A 22,174-nucleotide genomic window follows, 5' to 3' on the forward strand; every position below is an offset into this window, starting at 1 on the left:
CGTGGCTGCCAAGTTTTTTGTTTTTTTCCCCTCAGCAGGCAATGGCCGCGCCAGCCGCTGATTCCTCCTCGGGAGGGCCCGCCGCCCTCCAGCCGGCGGGAGATGCCGGCCAGCCGCCGCTGCATATGGCGGCGCTGGTGTTGGCTCGCGGCGGCAGCAAAGGAATCCCGCTGAAGAACATTAAGCTCCTGGCCGGGGTCCCGCTGATTGGTTGGGTGCTGAGGGCAGCCCTCGACTCCGGCGTCTTCCAGAGGTGTGCGCATGCGCGATTACCTTTGCCCTTTTCCCCCCTTTCTCTCTCTCTCTCTCTCTCTCTCTCTCTCCCCACTTCACCCACCCAAGGAGTGAGAGTTCGTTTCTCTCCAGGCGAGATTATTTTGAGACTCTCTGTAGATTGGACAGAGGAGTTGGTGGGGAAAATGCAATGCAATTGCTTCTTTTTCTTTTCGAAATTTCAAAGCTTTTTAGCTTAATTTATATAAATTAAATTGCTGTGGTTTTTTGTGGATTTTTCATTTTTTTTTTTTTAAAATGGCTCTTGTGTGTGTTTATTTATTTCACAAAATTTATATACCACTTGATTGTAAAGTGGAGGACTTAAGAGCAGCTGTATTCAGACACTTAAATCCCCCACTTGGGAGACTGATTAGGTCTTTGATTAACTTTTTATTAAGGGACAGTTCCTTCTACACCTCTGGAAAAGTGGCCTGTTCTGTGGCAGTTTGAAGGAGAAAGGTCGATCTGACTCTTCAGGGGAGCAGAATGTGCCAGATTGTCTGCTTCAAATAATTATTTTAACTGTGCAATGTGTTTTAATCTATTTTATGTACTTTATCTCTTGCAGTGGCTTCAGCCACACAAATAATATTTATTTTAAAATAAAATAAAAGTCCAGCAATTTGATAGCTAGATCTAAAACAACACAAACATTTCAGAACAGTACCCCATACATATAAAAACACCTTTGGGTGGATGCCCAAATGACTATATGCAGTGGTTGGGTGGAAATCCTCTCCAGAACTGGTATAACTGCATCTGGAGCTTAGTGGTGTGTAAAGGTTGAGAGTGACAAGGACTTCATTGAGTCAGCTGTGCTTGAATGGGCCTAGTTGCCTTTTGTTTCCTTTATCCATGTCACAGTTGAAGCACTGTGATTGTCAAGTTCCCAGGGCTCTTTGGAGGGGGTTGGGCTAAACGACCCTCAGGATCCCTTCCAACTCAACAATTCTATGATTTTTTTTCTGGCGATAGACTCTTGGAATGAATGTTGCCTCGCTTTTATGCAGCGTTGCCCGCTGCACCTTCCTCTCTCCTTTCTTCCTTTCCAGCTGAAAACAATAAACAAATAATTTTTTTAAAAAAATGCATAGGATCAGTCTGTCTTATCTGTTGCATTTAACAACTCATTTTTTTGATACTGAAGTCGGCGTCCCATGAGTCTTCCATTCTGCCCTCTTGGATATTATTCCCACACATGAGATACCAAATCACTTGGCTGTTTACCTTCCTGCCACTAAGGCTGAGAAATGGAGAACCTGTGGCCCTCCAGATGTTGTTGGGCTCCAACTCCCGTCAGCCTGGCCAGCCGTCACAGATTGATGGGGACAGTGGTCCCGACGACATTCAGAAGGCTGTAGATTCCTCATCCCTGTCCTAGGTAAGCAGCCTCAGGCCAGTATACCTGAAGGAGCATCTCCACCCCCATTGTTCTGCCTGGACACTGAGATCCAGCTCTGAGGGTCTTCTGGCGGTTTCCTCACTGCGAGAAGCCAAGTTACAGGGAACCAGGCATAGGGCCTTCTCGGTAGTGGCACCTGCCCTGTGGAACGCCCTCCCGTCAGATATCAAAGAGAAAAACAACCACCAGACTTTTAGAAGACCTTTGAAGGCAGCCCTGTTTAGGGAAGCTGTTAATGTTTAATAGACAATTGTGTTTTAATACTTTGTTGGAAGCCACCCAGGATGGGTGGGGAGACCCACCCAGAAGGGCGCGGTATAAATAAATTATTATTATTATTATTATTAATTGGTACAAAGGAAGATGTGAACATCATGCAGCTGCATTAAATGTCCTATGTTTGCAAGGTTTTCCTTTCTTGTGACTGCCGTTCTCGGTGGCTTGTAGGGAAATAGCTTTGATCCTTCTTGTCTGTCTGGGCAATAACTTGTTGCTGCTGCCTTCTGCCTGCCGATAGCGTGTGGGTTTCCACAGACCACGACGAAATCGAGAAAGTGGCCAAGCAGTTTGGGGCAAAAGTCCACCGGAGAAGCTCGGAAGTATCGAAAGACTCCTCTACCTCCCTAGATGCCATCGTGGAGTTCCTCCAGTATCACGATGGTATGGCGTCCACCTTTGTTTTAAAAAGTATCTATATTTTTATATCCCCCCCCCCCCACCTTTCTCAAGGCATCTTAAACGTTGAAAACAAATAATAAATCAAATCACCATCTTTAAAATTTAGGCAAGAGGCAAAATAAGGCAATTCAGATTGCAGTGATTTACACCTGAAAAAAAATTGAGTTTGCGTTGGAAATTGTTCTGATTCAGCATGTTTATTTTACCTGCATTTAGTAAACAAAGCTAAACACTTTGAAACTGCAAAGCATGCCTAATAATTGCATTTGCAACTGGCGTGCAGTCATTGTTTCTAAATAATTTTATGAAATGGGGGGGGGGGGATTGACACACCTCCCCCCATCAGCTTGCTATTTCATGACTTTCAGTTCGGTCTTGTAAACAAGTCTGCAAAAGTTACTAGCTTGTTTTTGGTTTGTTTGTTTTTAATATACCAGCCTTCGGAGACCAGCAAAGAATGGAGCTCTGCCCCTCTGGCTCACCTGTGTGGAATTTCATGTTGCCAGTGGTTACCAGGCTACTGGCTAAATTCAGATTTGGTCCTGCTAAAGATAATAGCCTGCTCGTGTTTTGGATTTCCTCTTATGTCTCTGCCTGAACTTTTTTTTATGTAGTACTGGAAATGCTATTGATGCATTATGAGTAATACTGCGCTTGTTGTTGTTTAGTCATGTCCGACTCTTCGTGACCCCATGGACCAGAGCACGCCAGGCACTCCTGTCTTCCACTGCCTCCCGCAGTTTGGTCAAACTCATGTTTGTAGCTTCGAGAACACTGTCCAACCATCTCATCCTCTGTTGTCCCCTTCTTCTTGTGCCCTCCATCTTTCCCAACATCAGGGTCTTTTCCAGGGAGTCTTCTCTTCTCATGAGGTGGCCAAAGTATTGGAGCCTCAGCTTCACGATCTGTCCTTCCAGTGAGCACTCAGGGCTGATCTCCTTCAGAATGGATACATTTGATCTTCTTGCAGTCCATGGGACTCTCAAGAGTCTCCTCCAGCTCCATAATTCAAAAGCATCAATTCTTCGGCGATCAGCCTTCTTTATGGTCCAGCTTTCTTTATGGTCCAGCTCTCACTTCCATACATCATTACTGGGAAAACCATGGCTTTAACTATACGGACCTTTGTTGGCAAGGTGATGTCTCTGCTTTTTAATATGCTGTCTAGGTTTGCCATCGCCTTTCTCCCAAGGAGCACGCGTCTTTTAATTTTGTGACTGCTGTCACCATCTGCAGTGATCATGGAGCCCAAGAAGGTAAAATCTCTCACTGCCTCCAATTCTTCCCCTTCTATTTGCCAGGAGGTGATGGGACCAGTGGCCATGATCTTCGTTTTTTTTGATGTTGAGCTTCAGACCATATTTTGCGCTCTCCTCTTTCACCCTCATTAAAAGGTTCTTTAATTCCTCCTCACTTTCTGCCATCAAGGTTGTGTCATCTGCATATCTGAGGTTGTTGATATTTCTTCCAGCGATCTTAATTCCGGCTTGGGATTCATCCAGCCCAGCCTTTCGCATGATGAATTCTGCATATAAGTTAAATAAGCAGGGAGACAATATACAGCCTTGCCGTACTCCTTTCCCAAGTTTGAACCAATCAGTTGTTCCATATCCAGTTCCAACTGTAGCTTCTTGTCCCGCATAGAGATTTCTCAGGAGACAGATGAGATGATCAGGCACTCCCATTTCTTTAAGAACTTGCCATAGTTTGCTGTGGTCGACACAGTCAAAGGCTTTTGCATAGTCAATGAAGCAGAAGTAGATGTCTTTCTGGAACTCTCTAGCTTTCTCCATAATCCAGCGCATGTTTGCAATTTGGTCTCTGGTTCCTCTGCCCCTTTGAAATCCAGCTTGCACTTCTGGGAGTTCTCGGTCCACATACTGCTTAAGCCTGCCTTGTAGAATTTTAAGCATAACCTTGCTAGCGTGTGAAATGCGTGCAATTGTGCGGTAGTTGGAGCATTCTTTGGCACTGCCCTTCTTTGGGATTGGGATGTAGACTGATCTTCTCCAATCCTCTGGCCACTGCTGAGTTTTCCAAATTTGCTGGCATATTGAGTGTAGCACCTGAACAGCATCATCTTTTAAAATTTTAAATAGTTCAGCTAGAATATCATCACTTCCACTGGCCTTGTTATTAGCAGTGCTTTCTAAGGCCCATTTGACTTCACTCTCCAGGATGTCTGGCTCAAGGTCAGCAACCACACTACCTGGGTTATACGAGTCATCCATTTCTTTCTGGTATAGTTCCTCTGTGTATTCTTGCCACCTCTTTTTGATGTCTTCTGCTTCTGTTAGGTCCTTTCCCCTTTTGTCTTGAAAGGACAAATGAAAGGACATGAAATGTTCCTTTCATATCTCCAATTTTCTTGAACAGATCTCTGGTTTTTCCCATTCTATTGTTTTCCTCTATTTCTTTGCATTGCTCGTTTAAGAAGGCCTTCTTGTCTCTCCTTGCTATTTTTTGGAAATTTGCATTCAATTTCCTGTATCTTTCACTATCTCCCTCGCATTTTACTTGCCTTCTCTCTCCCGCATTTCCTTGGGATGGTTTTAGTTGCTGCCTCCTGTATAATGTTATGAGCCTCCATCCATAGTTCTTCAGGTACTCTGTCCACCAAATCTAAATCCTTAAACTTGTTCCTCACTTCCACTGTATATTCATATGGGATTTGACTTAGATTGTATCTTACCAGCCCAGTGGTTTTTCCTACTTTCTTCAGTTTAAGCTTGAATTTTGCTATAAGAAGCTGATGATCTGAGCCACAGTCAGCTCCAGGTCTTGTTTTTGCTGACTGTATAGAGCTTCTCCATCTTTGGCTGCAGAGAATATAATCAATCTGATTTCGATGCTGTCCATGTGTAGAGTTGTCTCTTGTGTTGTTGGAAAAGAGTGTTTGTGATGACCAGCTTGTTCTCTTGGCAGAACTCTATTAGCCTTTGTCCTGCTTCGTTTTGAACTCCAAGGCCAAACTTGCCAGTTGTTCCTTTTATCTCTTGACTCCCTACTTTAGCATTCCAATCCCCTATAATGAGAAGAACATCCTTCTTTGGTGTCATTTCTAGAAGGTGTTGTAAGTCTTCATAGAATTGGTCAATTTCAGTTTCTTCAGCACCAGTGGTTGGTGCATAAACTTGGATTACTGTGATGTTAAAAGGTCTGCCTTGGATTTGTATCAAGATCATTCTATCATTTTTGAGATTGTATCCCAGTACAGCTTTTGTCACTCTTTGTTGACTATGAGGGCCACTCCATTTCTTTTACGGGATTCTTGCCCACAGTAGTAGATATGATGGTCATCCAAACTGAATTCGCCCATTCCCGTCCATTTTAGTTCACTGATGCCCAGGATGTCAATATTTATTCTTGCCATCTCATTTTTGACCCCATCCAACTTACCAAGGTTCATGGTTCTTACATTCCAGGTTTCTATGCAATATTTTTCTTTACAGCATTGGACTTTCCTTTCGCTTCCAGGCATATCCGCAACTGAGCGTCCTTTCGGCTTTGGCCCAGCTGCTTCATCAGCTCTGGATCTACTTGTACTTGTCCTCCGCTCTTCCTCAGTAGCATGTTGGACACCTTCGGACCTGAGGGGCTCATTTTCCAGTGTCATAACTTTTATATGCCTGTTGTCTTTGTCCATGGAGTTTTCTTGGCAGGGATACTGGAGTGGTTTGCCGGTTCCTGCTCCAGGTGGATCACGTTTGGTCAAACTCTCCACTATGACCTGTCCATCTTGGCTGGCCCTGCACGGCATAGCTCATAGCTTCTTTGAGTTATTCAAGCCCCTTCACCACGGCAAGGCAGTGTTCCATGAAGGGGAATACTGCACATTGTTACCTAAACACTGTGATATTCATCTCGTCTGTGTCATTCTCTTCTCCTTTCACCTCCCCACTTCAGAGGTTGATGTCATAGGAAATATCCAAGCAACTTCCCCTTGTTTACATCCCACCGATCTTACCAGGGTGGCCAAAATGATCCACGAGGATGGCTTTGATTCCGTGTTCTCCGTCGTCAGGCGGCATCAGTTTCGGTGGAGCGAAATAAAAAAAGGAGGTGAGCGGTATTGCTTCTCATAAAAGCATTCAAGCAAATATAAATTATTATTGTTTTCATGATTCTTACATGTGCATAAGTGCCATACATAGCACAACGCAGTCCTCATGTCACACACCCAAACCTCCTACCTTCCTACTATTCCAGAATCCCACATAGACATTTTTTCCTCCGTCTATCCCTATTAGACTGATCCTTGATCTTTAATTCTAGGTCTTCAGTGGTCATTTTGAGTTATTGCAGTTCAGATTGTGTGGTTAGGCTCGCATTAAGCGCTTCATTTGCCATTTGCATTATATCTGCTCTGTGACCAGATACTATCTCAACCTTAGAAGAAGAAGAGTAGAAGAGTTTGGATTTGATATCCCGCCTTTCACTCCCTTTAAGGAGTCTCAAAGGGGCTAACATTCTCCTTTCCCTTCCTCCCCCACAACAAACACTCTGTGAGGTGAGTGGGGCTGAGAGACTTCAGAGAAGTGTGACTGGCCCAAGGTCACCCAGCAGCTGCATGTGGAGGAGCGGAGACGCAAACCCGGTTCACCAGATTACGAGACTACCGCTCTTAACCACTACACCACACTTAGCTTCAGGTGGCTGCAGAGCAGCAGTCCAGCCATTTGCTAGAGCCTGTCTTATTTTGGCAGTGAGTTGCTTTGAATCCCTCTCCTCCTTTGGGGCCATTGGAGGTTTTTACGCCCTTTTGCCTGGAAACGCCAGGTGCCATGTCTTCCACACCAGCTTCGTCCGACAGCTCTGAGTAATCAGCCTTTAGAGCATCCTAGAGATCCTAGGATCATAGAATTGTAGAGTCAAAAGGAACACCAAGCTCCATCTAGTCCAGCCCCCCTCAAGCCTCGTTAATTTGCTTTTGGGACTGCCAGGTTAGATTTGATTTAAATCAAATCACTTTCAATCACGATTTCAATCACTAGTCAGTAAGACTTGATTTAAATCATTTTTTTACAGAAATACTCATTCTTGCTGGTATAATCTTAATATTTACAACCAGATGAAGGTTTCATTTTTGGAATAATAAATTTTCAGAGTAGTTTTTGCAGTTATATAAAAAATTACTGATTTTGGTTATACTATTAGAAATACATTGTGAGATAATTATGAGGTTATTGTGAGGTTTAATAAGTTAACTGTTTATATTTGGACAACTTTCCTGCTGTTTATATTTGGACAACTTTCCTGCTGTACTTTATTGGAAAGAGACAATTTATTTAAATAAAACAATAACATTATAGCATATGTATCACATGAAAAACTTAAAACAAATCCTTATTTCCTAATGAATAGCCTTTGGACTATAATGTAACTTAAATAGAAAACTATCTTTAAAAAGATTTTTCCTCCAAAAGCATTTTATTTTAAAAATCTGATTTAATTGTTTTTTTTTTTAAAAAAATCAATTTTATTTATTTATTCATTTTAATCATTGATTTTTATCCTCCCTGGGGACTGTGAAAGCCCCACAGGGAGAGGTCTCAGAGAGGTGGGAAACAGCATCATTGCATACATTAATCCCGAGCGTAGCAGAGATTCAAAATCGAGCTGCCACTGGACTTCTTCTTTTGCCTCTCGTCTCTCTCCCCCCCCCCCCTGCTTTTATCAGTAAGTGAAGTGACCGTACCTCAAAATCTGAATCCGGCCAAGCGCCCCCGCCGGCAGGACTGGGACGGAGAGCTCTATGAAAACGGGTCTTTCTACTTTGCCAAAAGGCCCCTGATCGAAAAGGGGTATTTGCAGGTTGGTGCAGATGTTGAGCTGGGAATTTTGTCCTTCCCATCTTAACAGTTTTTCTTCTTCTTTTTTTGAAATCGTGTTCTAAGGTGAGCTTGAGACTCCTGTCTCCCATGTCTCAGTCCAACACTCTTAACACTATACAACACTTATTTCAGTGCAGATCCCTTCATTGATCTTTAAACACCTACATTATGGGAAGGAATCCCTGGCTGGCTGTCTTCTCTCCTGTGCCATTTCCCCACAAAAAAATCCCCCTACAAAGCTATCATTTGCCTCAAAGGTGCCACTGTGAGCCCGTGTAGTGTAATACTTAGAGTCTTGCAGTGCTACCTGGGAGACCGGGATTCTCGTCCCAACTCAGCAGTGAAGCTCACCTTAGGCCATTTCTCAACCTAACCCATCTCACAGGGTTGTTGTGAGGATAAAATAGGGAGAAAGGGGATCAATGTAATAAACAAATACGTTGCAATGGCACTTTCTGGGCAAACACCAGCCTTTTTTGCTGACTGTGGGGGGGGGGGGTTATTTGGCAGGAAAATTGAAAGGGGAGAAGGTTTAGAATTTCCTGCCTGGGTTGTGGCAGGAGGCAACTGTTTGAAAGCAGTGCTTATCTGATATTTTAATGATACCACATCCAGTAATCTGGCTGCTGCATTTTGGACCTGAATTGACACTTCCTAGCCGTCTCCAAGGGTAGCCCCACGTGGAGCACATTGCAGTAGTCCAGTCTGGGCTGGCACATGGGGTGCACTGGACAAGATATGAACCTTGTCAAGTTAAAATAAATAAGTGGAAAGGTGTAGGAGGAGGCTCCAGTGTAGCGCAAGACCAGAGAGACTTTAGTTCGCATTCACACCTGGCTAAGAAAGCTACCAGTTTGTCTTGCTTAGGCGCTTAAGCTCAGGTCTCCTTGAGACCCTTCCAGGAAGCATTAAGTGGCAGACTTCCTTCCTTCCTTCCTTCCTTCCTTCCTTCCTTCCTTCCTTCCTTCCATGTTGCGAATGCCTTCTGCTGCTGGAGAAAGGGTTGGGTAGAGGCCCCTGCTGCTCTCCAGATGGTTGCATGTACCCCAGAGGTCATTTGACATGAAATACCACATGCTGGCATATTCTGCCCCTTCCTCTCTCTCTGCTTCAGCCAAACTGACTGGCGTGTTCTTTTAATTTTGCTTAGGGTGGGAAAATGGCTTATTACGAAATGCGCGCCGAGCATAGCGTGGATATAGATGTTGACATTGACTGGCCCATTGCAGAGCAAAGAGTCCTGCGGTAATAAATGTGTATATTTCATTTATTTGGCGCCTCCACAGTTTGCTCCAATTTGTATTACATGTGTTTGTTTTAAGGTAAAGGTAAAGGGACCCCTGACCATTAGGTCCAGTCGTGACCGACTCTGGGGTTGCGGCGCTCATCTCGCTTTATTGGCCGAGGGAACCAGTGTACAGCTTCCGGGTCATGTGGCCAGCATAACTAAGCCGCTTCTGGCGAACCAGAGCAGCGCACGGAAACACCGTTTACCTTCCCGCTGGAGCAGTACCTATTTATCTACTTGCACTTTGACATGCTTTCGAACTGCTAGGTTGGCAGGAGCTGGAACCGAGCAACGGGAGCTCACCCCGTCGTCGGGATTCGAACCGCCGACCTTCTGATCGGCAAGTCCTAGGCTCTGTGGTTTAACCCACATATAATTTTAGTGTTCATGTTATGCTGTTCACCGTCATATGGCAGTCTTTTGCTGAATGTTGATGGTATGGAAATTTTTACCCTTTGCCTTGTGGGGCAGCAACGGGAGAAGAAAGGGCTGAGGAGGAAAGCCTAGTACACAAATCCAGACTGGTGTCCCTAAGACTGTTGGATGGTGCCTTGTACGCCTCCTTCCAGCATCTCCTGCAGCCAAGCTGGTGTCAAATGTATTGCTCTGTTTTCCTTTGGACCACATCAGCAAGGCTGGGGGGGGGGGGCTTGTTGTCTGGGCAGCTGAGGACCTCCAGACACACTGTCCAGGCTCCAGGAGAGGTCACTTTGGTGCTGCTTAGGCAACTTACCAGCTTCTGCAGCCACAGCAGGTGCTCTGATTCTCCAGCAGTTTGACTTCACCCCTAGATGTGCACTCCATTGTCTCTCGAGACATACGGATGCCCACAACAAAAATGAATTTTTTGCAAATGAATAATGTTAATTGCCTTATGAATTTTTAAATTGAAGAGTGCTATAAAAACATAAATAAAATTTAAAAAACGGCCTCAGTCCTGTATACCTGAAGGAGCGTCTCCACCCCCACTGAGATCCAGCGCCAAGGGCCTTATGGCGGTTCCCTCATTGCGAGAAGTGAGGTTACAGGGAACCAAACAGAGGGCCGCCTTGGTAGTGGCGCTCACCCTGTGGAACACCCTCCCATCAGATGTTAAAGAGATAAACAACTACCTGACATTCAGAAGACATCTTAAGGCAGCCCTGTTCAGGGAAGTTTTTAATGTGTGACATTTTAGTGTATTTTTGGTCTCTGTGGAAGCCGCCCAGAGTGGCTGGGGAAACCCAGCCAGATGGGCGGGGTACAAATTATTATTATTATTATTATTATTATTATTATTAATGTAAGGAATACATACCTAAAATGTCCGGCCACACTGTGGCCCAGTTTTCATTGAGGTTGAAAACCTGTGCCTGGGCTATACCACTCCATCCTGCGATTGGGGATTCACACGATCAAATGCTTCCTATATGCAAAAATGCCCTCTTCAAAGGAAAAAAAAATCAAGTAGAAGGTGTGGCGATCACACAGGGTCCCCGGACGTTTCACCGTCTATTGATCCCTGTGCCACCACTTTATTTCTCGGTGCCACCAGGCCCTACCTGGGACAATACTGAGTCCAATCAGGGTTAAATTGAAACAAAAACTTTTGTTTATTTATTGCAGTTTAACAAGTGTGTGGTTTCATTAACAGTATCAGTCAATTACATTCATGGGGTGCCTATCCAGTCCTATAACTTTCGCTACCTGCTCTCCCTCACTAAACCACCTCTCAGATTTTTACTTGTTTTCCTAGCCCCTAACTGTTCCTGACTCAGCTTATTTTGTTACACTAACTCAACCTACCCACAACTCTATCCCAATTCACTCCCACTCCACCCAACTCCCAACGAACTCTCCCCTTTGCCCCTCCCAGAGCTGGTTTTATAGTCCCACTGACTCTACCCCCCTGGGTCCTGACTGGGCAACCTGTTTAACTGGGTAACCTGTTTAACAGCACTCTCTTATCTGTTGTTAACGTCACAGAAGGCTAGCCTAGCTTTCTTTATTCCTGACACCTGCTTGTTCAGGGAATCATATTAGAGGAAAAATATATTGGGTGGTTTAAAGACTCTCTCAAGGCAAATCTTAAAAAATGTAGTATAAACACTAACAACTGGGAATCACTGGCCTGCAAGTGCTCCAATTGGAGAACAGCCTTTACCAGAGGTGTCATGGGCTTTGAAGACGCTCAAGGGAGAAAGGGAGAAACGTGCTAAGAGGAAGAAGGCACGCTTGACAGACCCTCACCATGAACAGCTTCTGCCCGGAAACCAATGTCCCCACTGTGGAAGGACGTGTGGGTCCAGAATTGGCCTCCAAAGTCACTTACGGACTCACTGTTAAAACCGTGTTTATGAAAGACAATCTTACTTGGCTACGAGTGATCGCCAAAGAAGACAGAACTGGTGCAGCCTAGAGGCAGGTTTGCAACCTCAGTGAGAATGAAGTTCTTACTGTCTCATTTGTTTCCCCTTTCCCCAGTCATGTGAGATTGCATAGCAGAGGCAAATGTCACACACAAACACACAGACGCCAGCCCCTTATTTATGATTGCCACGTCCATCTTTCCAGGTACGGCTACTTCGGTAAAGAGGCCTTGAAAGAGGTGAAGCTGCTGGTTTGTACCATTGACGGATGCCTCACCACGGGCCACATCTACGTCTCGGGAGACGAGAAGGAGATTGTTTCCTATGACGTCAGGGATGCGACTGGAATCCGCCTGCTTCAGAAAAGAGGTGTCGAGGTGTGTCTTCGCTTCTTGCAGCTATCTTGCGGTTGATTCACCTGTCAGGGTTGCCAGGAGGCTTCCTTCGTTGTAAGGAAAGCAAGTTTCTAGATCTTAGCATTTCGGGGAGAGAACCTCAAATGGCTCAGCGTGGTTGGGACTTTAGAAGGGGCTTAGTGGGGCTTTGTTGCCCTGATTAAATGCAGCCATTTCTCCCATCTCCCGCTAAACTCAGGAACTGCACATATGAGTTCACAAAAAGAGAACATCCCAAATTGCTGCAATAAGATTTGTTCCAACAAGATTTTATCATGTTATTTTTACAGGAGCTTTTCACATTGCAAAGCTATTGTGTAAAGCTCCTGTAAAAATAATAAGATAAAATTCACTCCCCCAGAAAACAGTGGTACCAACCAACCCAGGCGACTTTTTTTTCTTTCTTTTTTTGTATGTTTCTATTATCATTTTGTGGAAATAATTTTTATTTGATTTTACAAGTAGAGAGTTATAACAATACAAAATACATATCCATATATAGAGATTTCTTTGAATCTCTAGACTTCCCACCTTTCCCCTCCATGGGCCCTATTATAAACCTTTTCAACTGCATAATATTTAATCATCCAAATTTGATGTCTTTTCCTTTTCATCCACAGTACAGTGGTACTGCAGGTTAAGTATGGAGGTCCGTTCTTAACCTGAAACTGTTCTTAACCTGAAGCACCACTTTAGCTAATGGGGCCTCCTGCTGCTGCCACGCCACTGCTGCATGATTTCTGTTCTCATCCTGAAGCAAACTTCTTAGCCTGAAGCACTATTTCTGGGTTAGCGGAGTCTGTAACCTGAAGCGTATGTAACCCGAGGTACCACTGTATATTCTACATTAGAAGTGTTATAGTGTTTTCATCTGCTTATAGTGGTTTCTCCAGTAAATTATAAATTTTCCCCATTCTTTTTTGAAGTTTTGTTCTTGGTTTCTGAGCTTTCCGGTCAGTTTTACCATTTCATCGTAGTCCATCAGCTTATTTTGCCATTCTTCTCTGGTAGGGACTTTGTCTTTCCATCTCTTAACCCAGATGACTTTCAAAGAGGAGCAGACTATTGGTGGCTGCTAGCCGTGCTGGAAACTATGCTCTGTGAGAGGCCTGCAAGAGGAGATGAACTCCTCTTCTGGCCTCTAACATGCTCTGCCTCCACAATTGAAGGCAGCCATGGTTCTGAATACCAGTTGCTGGAAGTTGCTCAGGACAGGATAGTACTATATAATTATTATTATTATTATTATTTATTATTTATTATTTATACCCCGCCCTTCTGGCTGGGTCCCCCCAGCCACTCTGGGTGGCTGCCAACAAAAGACTAAAATACAATAACCTATTAAACATTAAAAGCTTCCCTAAACAGGGCTGCCTTTAGATGTCTTCTAAAAGTCTGGTAGTTGTTTATTTCTTTGACATCTTGTGGAAGGGCGTTCCACTGGGCGGATGCCACTACCGAGAAGGCCCTCTGCCTGGTTCCCTGTAACTTGGCTTCTCGGAGCGAGGAAACCGCCAAAAGGCCCTCGGCACTGGACCTCAGTGTCCAGGCAGAAGGATGGAGGTTCACGTCCCCCTCACGTCCCCCTTGCTCACGGCCCCCTTGCAGGCTTCCTACAGACACCTGGTCGGCCACTGTGAGAACAGGATGCTGGACTGGGTGGGCCATTGGCCTGATCCTGCAGGCTCCTCTTGTGTCCATAGGTGCGGCTGATCTCCGAGAGGGACTGCTCATCAAAGACTCTTTCTGCCATGAAGTTGGGCTGTGCCGCGGAAGTCAACGTGGCTGACAAGCTGCTGGTCGTAGAGAAATGGAGGAAGGAAATGGGGCTTTGCTGGAAGGAAGTGGCGTATTTAGGTGAGGCCTGATCTCCACCTGAAAAATCGGGCTCTGTGCTGTATGTCAGGGATGGGGAGCCTGTGTACTACAACTCCCATCATCCCTGGTTATTAGCTGCACTGGCTGGAGCTGCTGGGAGCTGGAGTCCATCAACAACTGGAGAGCCAACCCACAAGCTTTTATTACATACACTATATTGCATGTGGGATGGAAGGGCGCCAAATTTTGGCCTTACCTCCAGCACAAACAACAAGGCAGTGGTGCAGCCCGTGGGTTCCATGCCAAGGTTGGTCTGATCTAAAGTATCTATGACAGCTCTAGTCGAAGTTTGCATTTAAGGGTTTGGTGTGTGTTTTTTTTATGTGTTTGGTCTAATCTAGGGTTGACCATCCTTTGACCTTCCACACACTGTTGAACTACTGTTGAACTACAGCTCCCATCAGATTTGTAGTCCAACAACATCTTGAAGGCCACAGATTGGCCACCCTAGAGAATCTCATCTTCTCCTGAAGAATACAAGCAAAATTATGATGCTTACCAAGCAAAGGCTCCTGTTCCCAATGTGCTGGGAAGTTCTCCTGCTCAGCTGTGATTCCTTCAGTGCAGGTGATTGGATTAGATGACCCCTGGGGGGGGGGTCCCTGTTCCGTTGAGCATCCGTTTAGGCTGTGAACAGCGGGACTGTTGTGGCGTCCAGTCCGCTTCCACTGAGCCAACCTGCTTCTCCTGGCTACCAGCAGAGTATCTTGCGCAGTGGTGTGCCTGTGTGGAAGGAATCTCAGCCATGCAGTAAAACTCTCGTACAACAGCTTCTCTATTCTACGAAGCTTTATTGTACAGCAGCAAAAATAAACAGTTCGGACAGGAGAGAGCGAAGGCATGGTGCTTCTCCTGTCGCAGCAAAACAGAAAGTAAAACGTTCACATAACAAAGATGCGAACACACCCCCAGTGACAGGACATAACATCCCATGAGCTGTTAACCCTATAAGCTCTGGGTATCCTCACAGTCCCTTCCAACTCTCCAATCCTATGAGCCTATGAAACCTTAGGTTTTGTGGTGTACTGTTGCAAGCACCTTCATTGTCATGGGAAAGAAACTCTGAAGCTTAGATGAATGAATGCTTGGAATCAACAGTCTTCTACTAGCGGTGGGCTTTTGTTGTTAGGGTCCTGATCGAATATGTGTCTCTGTCGCTGCAGGAAATGAGGAATCGGATGTGGAGTGCCTGAAGAAAGCTGGCATGAGCGCCGTCCCCGCCGATGGCTGCCCTGCTGCCCAGAAAGCCACCGGCTACATCTGCAAATGCAACGGTGGTCGCGGCGCGATCCGGGAGTTTGCAGAGCACATATTCCTCCTAATGGAAAAGGTGAATTCAGCTGGAAAGAAGCTCTGCTGATAAAATTCTGAAAGCTGCCACCCTTGGGGAAGCAGTCTCCTAATTCATTTCTTATCGTTCACTCACTGTGCTCTTTTTTTTTTTCTTTTTGACATTTCATGGATCCCAAAGGGCATTCTCAGGAAATTGTAAAAGCATGGATTTCCAAGCATTTAAATCAAATCATCATGTTTCCTGTTGTGGTCCCATGCTGGCATAAAAAAAGCCAGCCAAATCAAGCCAATGTTGCAATATAGCTCAACATCATGGGTCTTGCTGGAATGTTAAAGTTTGCAACATTCATGTCTGCCTCTCTGGGGGCGGACCTGGGTTTGTCTTTGGCAAATGTGATTCTTGGTGGTTTGGGTGTTTTTGAAAGGCAAATGTAGGATATTATCAGTATCAAATGCTATTGTGCAAGGAACGGATTTGACGGGAAGGAGGAGGGGCTGTTGTTTTCAAAGTTCAGTTCCTTGCAGAGATAATAATAATAATAAGTTATTATTTATACCCCGCCCATCTGGCTGTGTTTCCCCAGCCACTCTGGGCATCTCCCAGAGAATAGGGAGTGGTCTTCTATGTCATAAAGGGTCTGCCCTTTCCTGTCTAGTAGGAATACAGGCGTTCCACTGTCCACCTCTCAAGAATTGTGCTCCTGCAGCAAGGTTATGTATAAGGACTCTCAAGTTTGCAAGAAACTGAATCCCACTGCTGTTCTGGATTGTACAGTGGAGGGGCCCATAATCCAGGGGTGGTATGCATGCTTTATGTGTGGAAAGTTCCCAGATTCAAACCCCGGCATCTCCAGTTAATAGGATCAGGCGGGTGGTAATGTGAAAGGGCCATAGACCCTTGATCAAAAACCCTGGGCTTGATGGACACATAATCTTCCACAAAGGCAGCGATAGGCTCCCCTGGTTCCATTAGTTGCTGCTCAAGATGCCGTCTGGTTGGCTATCTGTTTGACTTTTGCAACGGTTCATAGGCCACGCTACCTTTTGAGTCTGGTCTTAAGGTCTGATTCTCTTTTTCTCCTCCCGTCCCTTTTCCCTTATTGGAGAACGTCCCTGTCCCCCGTCCCCCCCGGAGGGTGCATATGATAATTCTGCCTTCCTTATAACCCTTCCTATATATTGAGGGAAGGTGGCTTGCATGCTGAGGAAAGGCTAGGGTCAACACTTCTCCCCAAAACGCCGAATTCTGAATCGGCAAGGGATAGTTTGGGTTTTTGTTTGACCATTCAAACATTCAAGCTCCCTCACCTGCAGCAAGACGTAACACAGTCTGATAAACGTTTTCCCTCCTGTCCTTTTGGGCTGAGTTTAACTGAAGGATAAGCTCCCCCTGAAAGCACTTAACCACACAATGCACAGCACAGTGGGTGCTTCGTTTTAAAGGACAATAGAGGCATTTGCTGGCTGCTATGTACTCGGGGTCAGTAATCATAATCTGGAAGTGCTCTGTTTGTTTGCAAGCACCGCACACATAGAGACTTGTATCACCCTTGCTTAATGTTGGCTGGGTCACATTTATGCATAGATCCAATATGCACTGGATTAAAGCATGTGCTTTGCAGTCTTCTACCGGCGCTGTGAGTTAAAGCCTCAGCGCCTAGGACTTGCCGATCGAAAGGTCGGCGGTTCGAATCCCTGCGGCGTGGTGCGCTCCCGCTGCTCGGTCCCAGCGCCTGCCAACCTAGCAGTTCGAAAGCACCTCCGGGTGCAAGTAGATAAATAGGGACCGCTTACCAGCGGGAAGGTAAACGGCGTTTCCGTGTGCGGCTCTGGCTCGCCAGATGCAGCTTTGTCACGCTGGCCACGTGACCCGGAAGTGTCTCCGGACAGCGCTGGCCCCTGGCCTCTTAAGTGAGATGGGCGCACAACCTCAGAATCTGTCAAGACTGGCCCGTACGGGCAGGGGTACCTTTACCTTTACCTTTACCTTTACTACCTTCTTCTCAGAAATCGCTTTCTGGCAAGACTGGATATATGCACCTCTGAAACCAATTCTAAAAACCTAGTGCTTCTCCACATTCAAAACAGGTCACCTCTCCAGAGGAAGAAAACCCCTCTCTTGTGAGCAGAATACCTGCAAATAAGTTTGGCTATATTTATCTTCTGTTCCCCCTCCCCCCCAAAAAAAAATGGAGTAGCCAGGTGTGAACTGGGGTGTATTTTGACCAGTTTGGAAGAGACAGGAGAGGATTTGATAATTTAGTACCAAAGGAATGGTTTTCCTTTCTCCTGAGACCTCACCACTTAAGCAGAAAGATGAGCAATGAATTTATATTGAATTACTTGTGAGTGGAGGGTGGGTTGTACTGTTTTCTGACTGTTGTATTCAGAAAATTACCAGGTGCTGGGACTTGCAAGTCAGGAGAGTGCTGTTGCACTCAGGTAGCAACAGAATTCTGTATCAGATGGACCTTGGCCTCCCGCAGCAGGAATCTTCTTACTTACTTAAATACTGTATAGGATAAATTTTCTTCCAGCTCGTGGAATTATGTTGTGTCCTTTGTGTTTAGTAAATTTCTGGGAGCTGGAAATGGAGAACTTCTACTGCTCAGTTGCTTGGTTGGGTAAAAGGCTATGATAATTGATTTGTCTTGTTGATTATTTATAAGCTCAGGTAATGAGCTGCCAATGGTTAAAAGAAATCTTAATCAGAGTAGGCTTCGCTTTTCTATCCAAGAATAAAAAAGTTTTTAAAAAAACACACTTCTGTGGTTTGGTTTGGTTTGGTTTGGTTTGGTTTGGTTTGGTTTTTCCTCTTTGGGCCAGTCACTGCCTCTCGGCCCACCTCACAAGGTTGTCATGGGGGGTTAAATGAGGAGGAGGAAAACCATGTATGCCACCTTGAGCTCCTTGGATATTATCTCACTTATGATATAAATGTAATAAATAAATAAGCTACCTCACTGGATGCTTGTGAGGATAAGAGGCAGAGGTGCAGAGGGGGTGTACTAATAAGTTGGACTGGCGATCCTTTGCCCTAGAGACCCAGGGCAAGCATGATTTGTACCAATCCAGGGGTAACTAGCTGATGAAGTCGAAGGTAACTGTGCTCCCTTTGCAAGGTTCAGCGAGGGATGGTCTTAAATCAACGGGGTTTGCTTGGAAAGCAACTGCCCTGAGAACTGCAAAAATCAGATGCTTTCCCTCTGCCTCCTGTTTCAGCCACTAGATGTTGCTGCCACCTTCCTTCTCCAAAGCCAGAAGCACAGAATTGCCAGGGGTTTTGATCATATCGCAGCCTCCGGCTCTTTTCATTTACGCATCCCCGCTATAATTTGTGACGCTGATTTGTTAAATGGTTGCAGTCGCGCTCGTAAAGACGACTGCCAGAATAGTCCCCACGGAGCGATACATATTTTTTCCCTGCTTTCTTTTAAAAATCCTCTGTGGCAGAGGGATTTAATTCTAAGCACGGATAAGCGGCTGCAGGCTGGGGATATTGACATTGCACACATCATGCCCCAATAAATGGCTGTCTAAGAGGGGTCGGTCTAACCGTAAGAACGCGCCCGATCTCAGAGGGGCGCAATACCTCTCACCTCTAGATGTTGCCGAGTTTTTATTTCAATCAGCTGCAGTCGGCATAGGCCAGGGTCCGAGATAATGGTCCATTCTTAGTTAGACTGTGGAACTTACTCCCACAAGAACCAGTGTTGGCCATCCACTTGGGTGGCTTCAGGAGATTAGATGGAGGGAAGGGTTAGGGTTAGGGTTCTCGTTACGTTCTCAGGAGACCAGCAAACATCAGTACGGCCGCAAGTTCCCCATCTCACAGTTTTGCCTTTTTGCAGATATAAACTGTAGTCTTACATTTCTGCATTTTACATTTCTTTTTTCTTTCTTTTTTGTATATAATTTTTATTAAATTTTCTGTTTTACAGTTTAAAACACTCATTTAAACATCCTTAAAATATCAGTGACTTCGCTTCTTCTCTTTTCATGGTTCATTTTGCATATCATAAATCCCTGCATATTTTACAAAAACTAAACCATTCAGGATTCCATTATTGCATCCATCAAAACTTATTTACACTGTTGAATTTATCTTAATGCTGCCAATGTTTTCAAATGTACACAACAACCCCCCCCCCCCATATACTCAATAAACGTTTTCCAATCTTCTCATTAGCAAAACATGTCTATCTAGTTCTGCAAACTTGACATTATGGAAAAGTGCCATTTCCCCCCTTGCAATTTGTCAATGCCTGCTAGGGTCAAACAATTTCTCCTTGTGCTGTGACTTTATTTTAGCCTCTTAAATGGCTAGTTTCATGCTTGACAGACTCATTTGCAGTAGGTCTCTTTTATGGCTGGGTGGGGATTTGATCCCTGGTTTCCCAGGTCAGAGTCCAGAACTCTAACCACTACACTGCCACTGCCAATACACAAGAAGTCAATATTAGCAGGTGATACCAAAGCCAAACATTTGCAGTGTTGTCAAATCAGAAGGAACAGGAACCCCAGTGATCAAGTGGGGACAGACTGTTTGGAGGGAGGAGAAAACAGAAAATGGGCGTAAGTGAAATGGAGTGGAGAGGCTTCAGATTATGGACAGATAAACTGCAACATTTGGTCACCCTTTCCCACATTTACACTTTCCGCTTTCCTTTTTAGAAGAGACATAACCCCAAAGTCTGGAGAATTCAAGCCTTTTTAAATATATACAGACCGCCCCAACAAACATTTCCATACAGTCGCCAGCTGGTGGCTGGTTGCCATCACAATCAGAACTCGTAGACAAGATGTTTTGCCACTTCGCTAAATTTCATTTTCTTGTTAAATGTCTCTTCGAACATCCGGTTCTGTTTGGGAGTGAAATGGTTTTTCCAGTCGCCGACGGCACCTGGAGAATGAGCGATGGGAAAAATTAAAACTGCGCTCTGTCGCAGATTCTGACTGCTCATTAAACCCTGTTGCCTCTTCAGCTTCCAATGTCTCGTCCTTCTCCCACTGATGGTCATCCACCATCAACCCCCTGGCTCTGAGTCTTTTTCCCTTGGGCATTCCCCGGCTGGTTCCTCTCACCATTCCTCTCTTCCCAACCAATCCCTGTACATATTGGATTGCTGCAGCTGCATCCTGCGCTGCCGATCCTACATTGAGCAGTGGGTTGAGCTAGATGTCTTCCCAACTCTAAACATTTATTTATTTTTTGCTCCCTGGTGCATTGTGCTCAGTGCTGACTACCTTCCACAGCCCCCAAGGCTCTTGCCATCCCAGCCATGTTGCCGGAGCAAACTTCACCCTGGGACTGAACTTAGGACGTCCTACGTTAAAGGCTTCACCTCTACCCCCCTCCAGCTGAGGTTTTCTTCGGGCTGCCACCCTGTCAACCCTTTCACCTGTTCACGATGTACCCAGCGTATTGCCTTGTTTTCTTCGCTGTGTCTGGCCTCTGTTTGGTTTCAGATAAACCCAGACACTTTGTCCTGCAATACTGGCTGGGTGGATTATAGGAGCAAGCGGGAGAGAAGCAGGGAAATTAAGATAAGATAAGATAAGATAAGATAAGATAAGGGAGATAACGGGGGGGAGGGGGCGCTGGAGTCCTCATTCACCTGGAAAACGGCAGCCCCTGGGAGTAAACAGGATCCTATCTATAGCATCCCACCAGTTGGTTATTCTAGTGCTCCATAGGGCACAGCGAAAGGAAAATTGCTTGGAAACATGGCTATTTATGAGAAATGTGCACTAAATTGCTGGTTTCCATGAGGACATTTATTTATTCGTTTTTAAAAAAATGCAAACGAGCGCAGCAGCAATGAAGTGGCCTGAACTTCAGGCTGGAGAAACGAGAGAGTGGAAGAAGCAGAAATGGACCAGTTTTGCTCGTCCCTCCTCCGCCTCCCCTTACCTTTTCGGAATACCAGCTTCCGGTTGGACGTGAGCGCGCAGACCGTGTGGTTCGGGTCGTTCTCCTTCTCCGTGTTGGTTTTCATCTCGCTGAACGAGGATTTCTTGCAGATCTCGTGGATCCTGCTCTCGCTGGTGTTGAGCGCCAGGAAAGCACTGACTTTCTTCACAACTTTTGGGAGGTCCTGGGAGACGCAAACAGCAGAGGATGGGGTGAGCTGCTGCCGGCACCTGCTCCATTGAAGTGAATTGGGAGCACACAAAATTGTAGCCGTTTTTGTGCTTTTCGGCAAAGACTGGGCAGGGCTATGGCTGGTGTTGAGGGGGGGGGGGTTCTGAAGCAGACACGATTTTGCACCTGAATCATGGAAGAACCCAAGGCAGTAATCTGATGACCCAAGGAAGGGGGACCTGCGGACCTCTGGATTTTGCTAGAATACAATTCCCATCATCCCTGTGCCTTGGCCAAGCTGACTGGGGAATAAAGGGAGTTGGGAGTCCACTAATACCTGGAGGACCACAGATTTCCCACTTCTGTTCTACAGAATTACCAGGAAGGAAGCACTCATGAACTCAGCTATTTCTTGGTTGTCATGCCTAAATAAAGATGAGCAGAACAGAAGCTTCCCACCCATCTTCCTGGTACTGAATCGCCCAAGCTCCGCTGGCAGCATTAACACAGGTGCTACCTTGCAAGGAGGGGATGCGGGTGGCGCTGTGGATTAAACCACAGAGCCTAGGACTTGCCAATCAGAAGGTCAGCGGTTCGAATCCCCACGACGGGATGAGCTCCCGTTGCTCTGTCCCTGCTCCTGCCAACCTAGTAGTTTGAAAGCACGTCAAAGTGCAAGTAGATAAATGGGTACCGC

At 45.5% G+C, this 22,174-nt stretch overlaps 2 protein-coding genes across 3 annotated transcripts in view; one reads left to right on the forward strand and one right to left on the reverse strand.

Moving 5' to 3' along the window:
• Positions 1 to 19,992, forward strand: CMAS (cytidine monophosphate N-acetylneuraminic acid synthetase). 2 transcript variants are annotated; one of them, XM_079992881.1, is made up of 8 exons: positions 1 to 253; positions 2,196 to 2,338; positions 6,263 to 6,418; positions 8,037 to 8,170; positions 9,341 to 9,435; positions 12,032 to 12,203; positions 13,925 to 14,078; positions 15,263 to 19,992. In XM_079992881.1, the coding sequence occupies exons 1-8, from the start codon at positions 42 to 44 to the stop codon at positions 15,457 to 15,459; spliced, it is 1,263 nt and encodes a 420-aa protein (XP_079849007.1). In that variant the 5' UTR covers positions 1 to 41; the 3' UTR covers positions 15,460 to 19,992. The 2 variants fall into 2 exon arrangements, with proteins under 2 accessions (XP_079849007.1, XP_079849008.1); XM_079992882.1 differs by lacking the exon at positions 15,263 to 19,992 and adding an exon at positions 14,441 to 14,568.
• Positions 15,530 to 22,174, reverse strand: part of LOC307225200 (sulfotransferase 6B1-like) — a 19,126-nt gene continuing 12,481 nt past the window's right edge. The window contains exons 5-6 of the mRNA XM_079993062.1: positions 21,307 to 21,490; positions 15,530 to 20,295 (exon numbers count right to left, since the gene is read on the reverse strand). Of these exons, the coding sequence (XP_079849188.1) occupies positions 20,177 to 20,295; positions 21,307 to 21,490 (303 nt within the window). The 3' untranslated portion in view covers positions 15,530 to 20,176. The remainder of the gene's footprint in view (positions 20,296 to 21,306; positions 21,491 to 22,174) is intronic.

The sequence above is a fragment of the Podarcis cretensis genome (assembly GCF_951804945.1).
Source record: "Podarcis cretensis genome assembly, chromosome: 10".
Classification (NCBI taxonomy): Eukaryota; Metazoa; Chordata; class Lepidosauria; order Squamata; family Lacertidae; genus Podarcis; species Podarcis cretensis.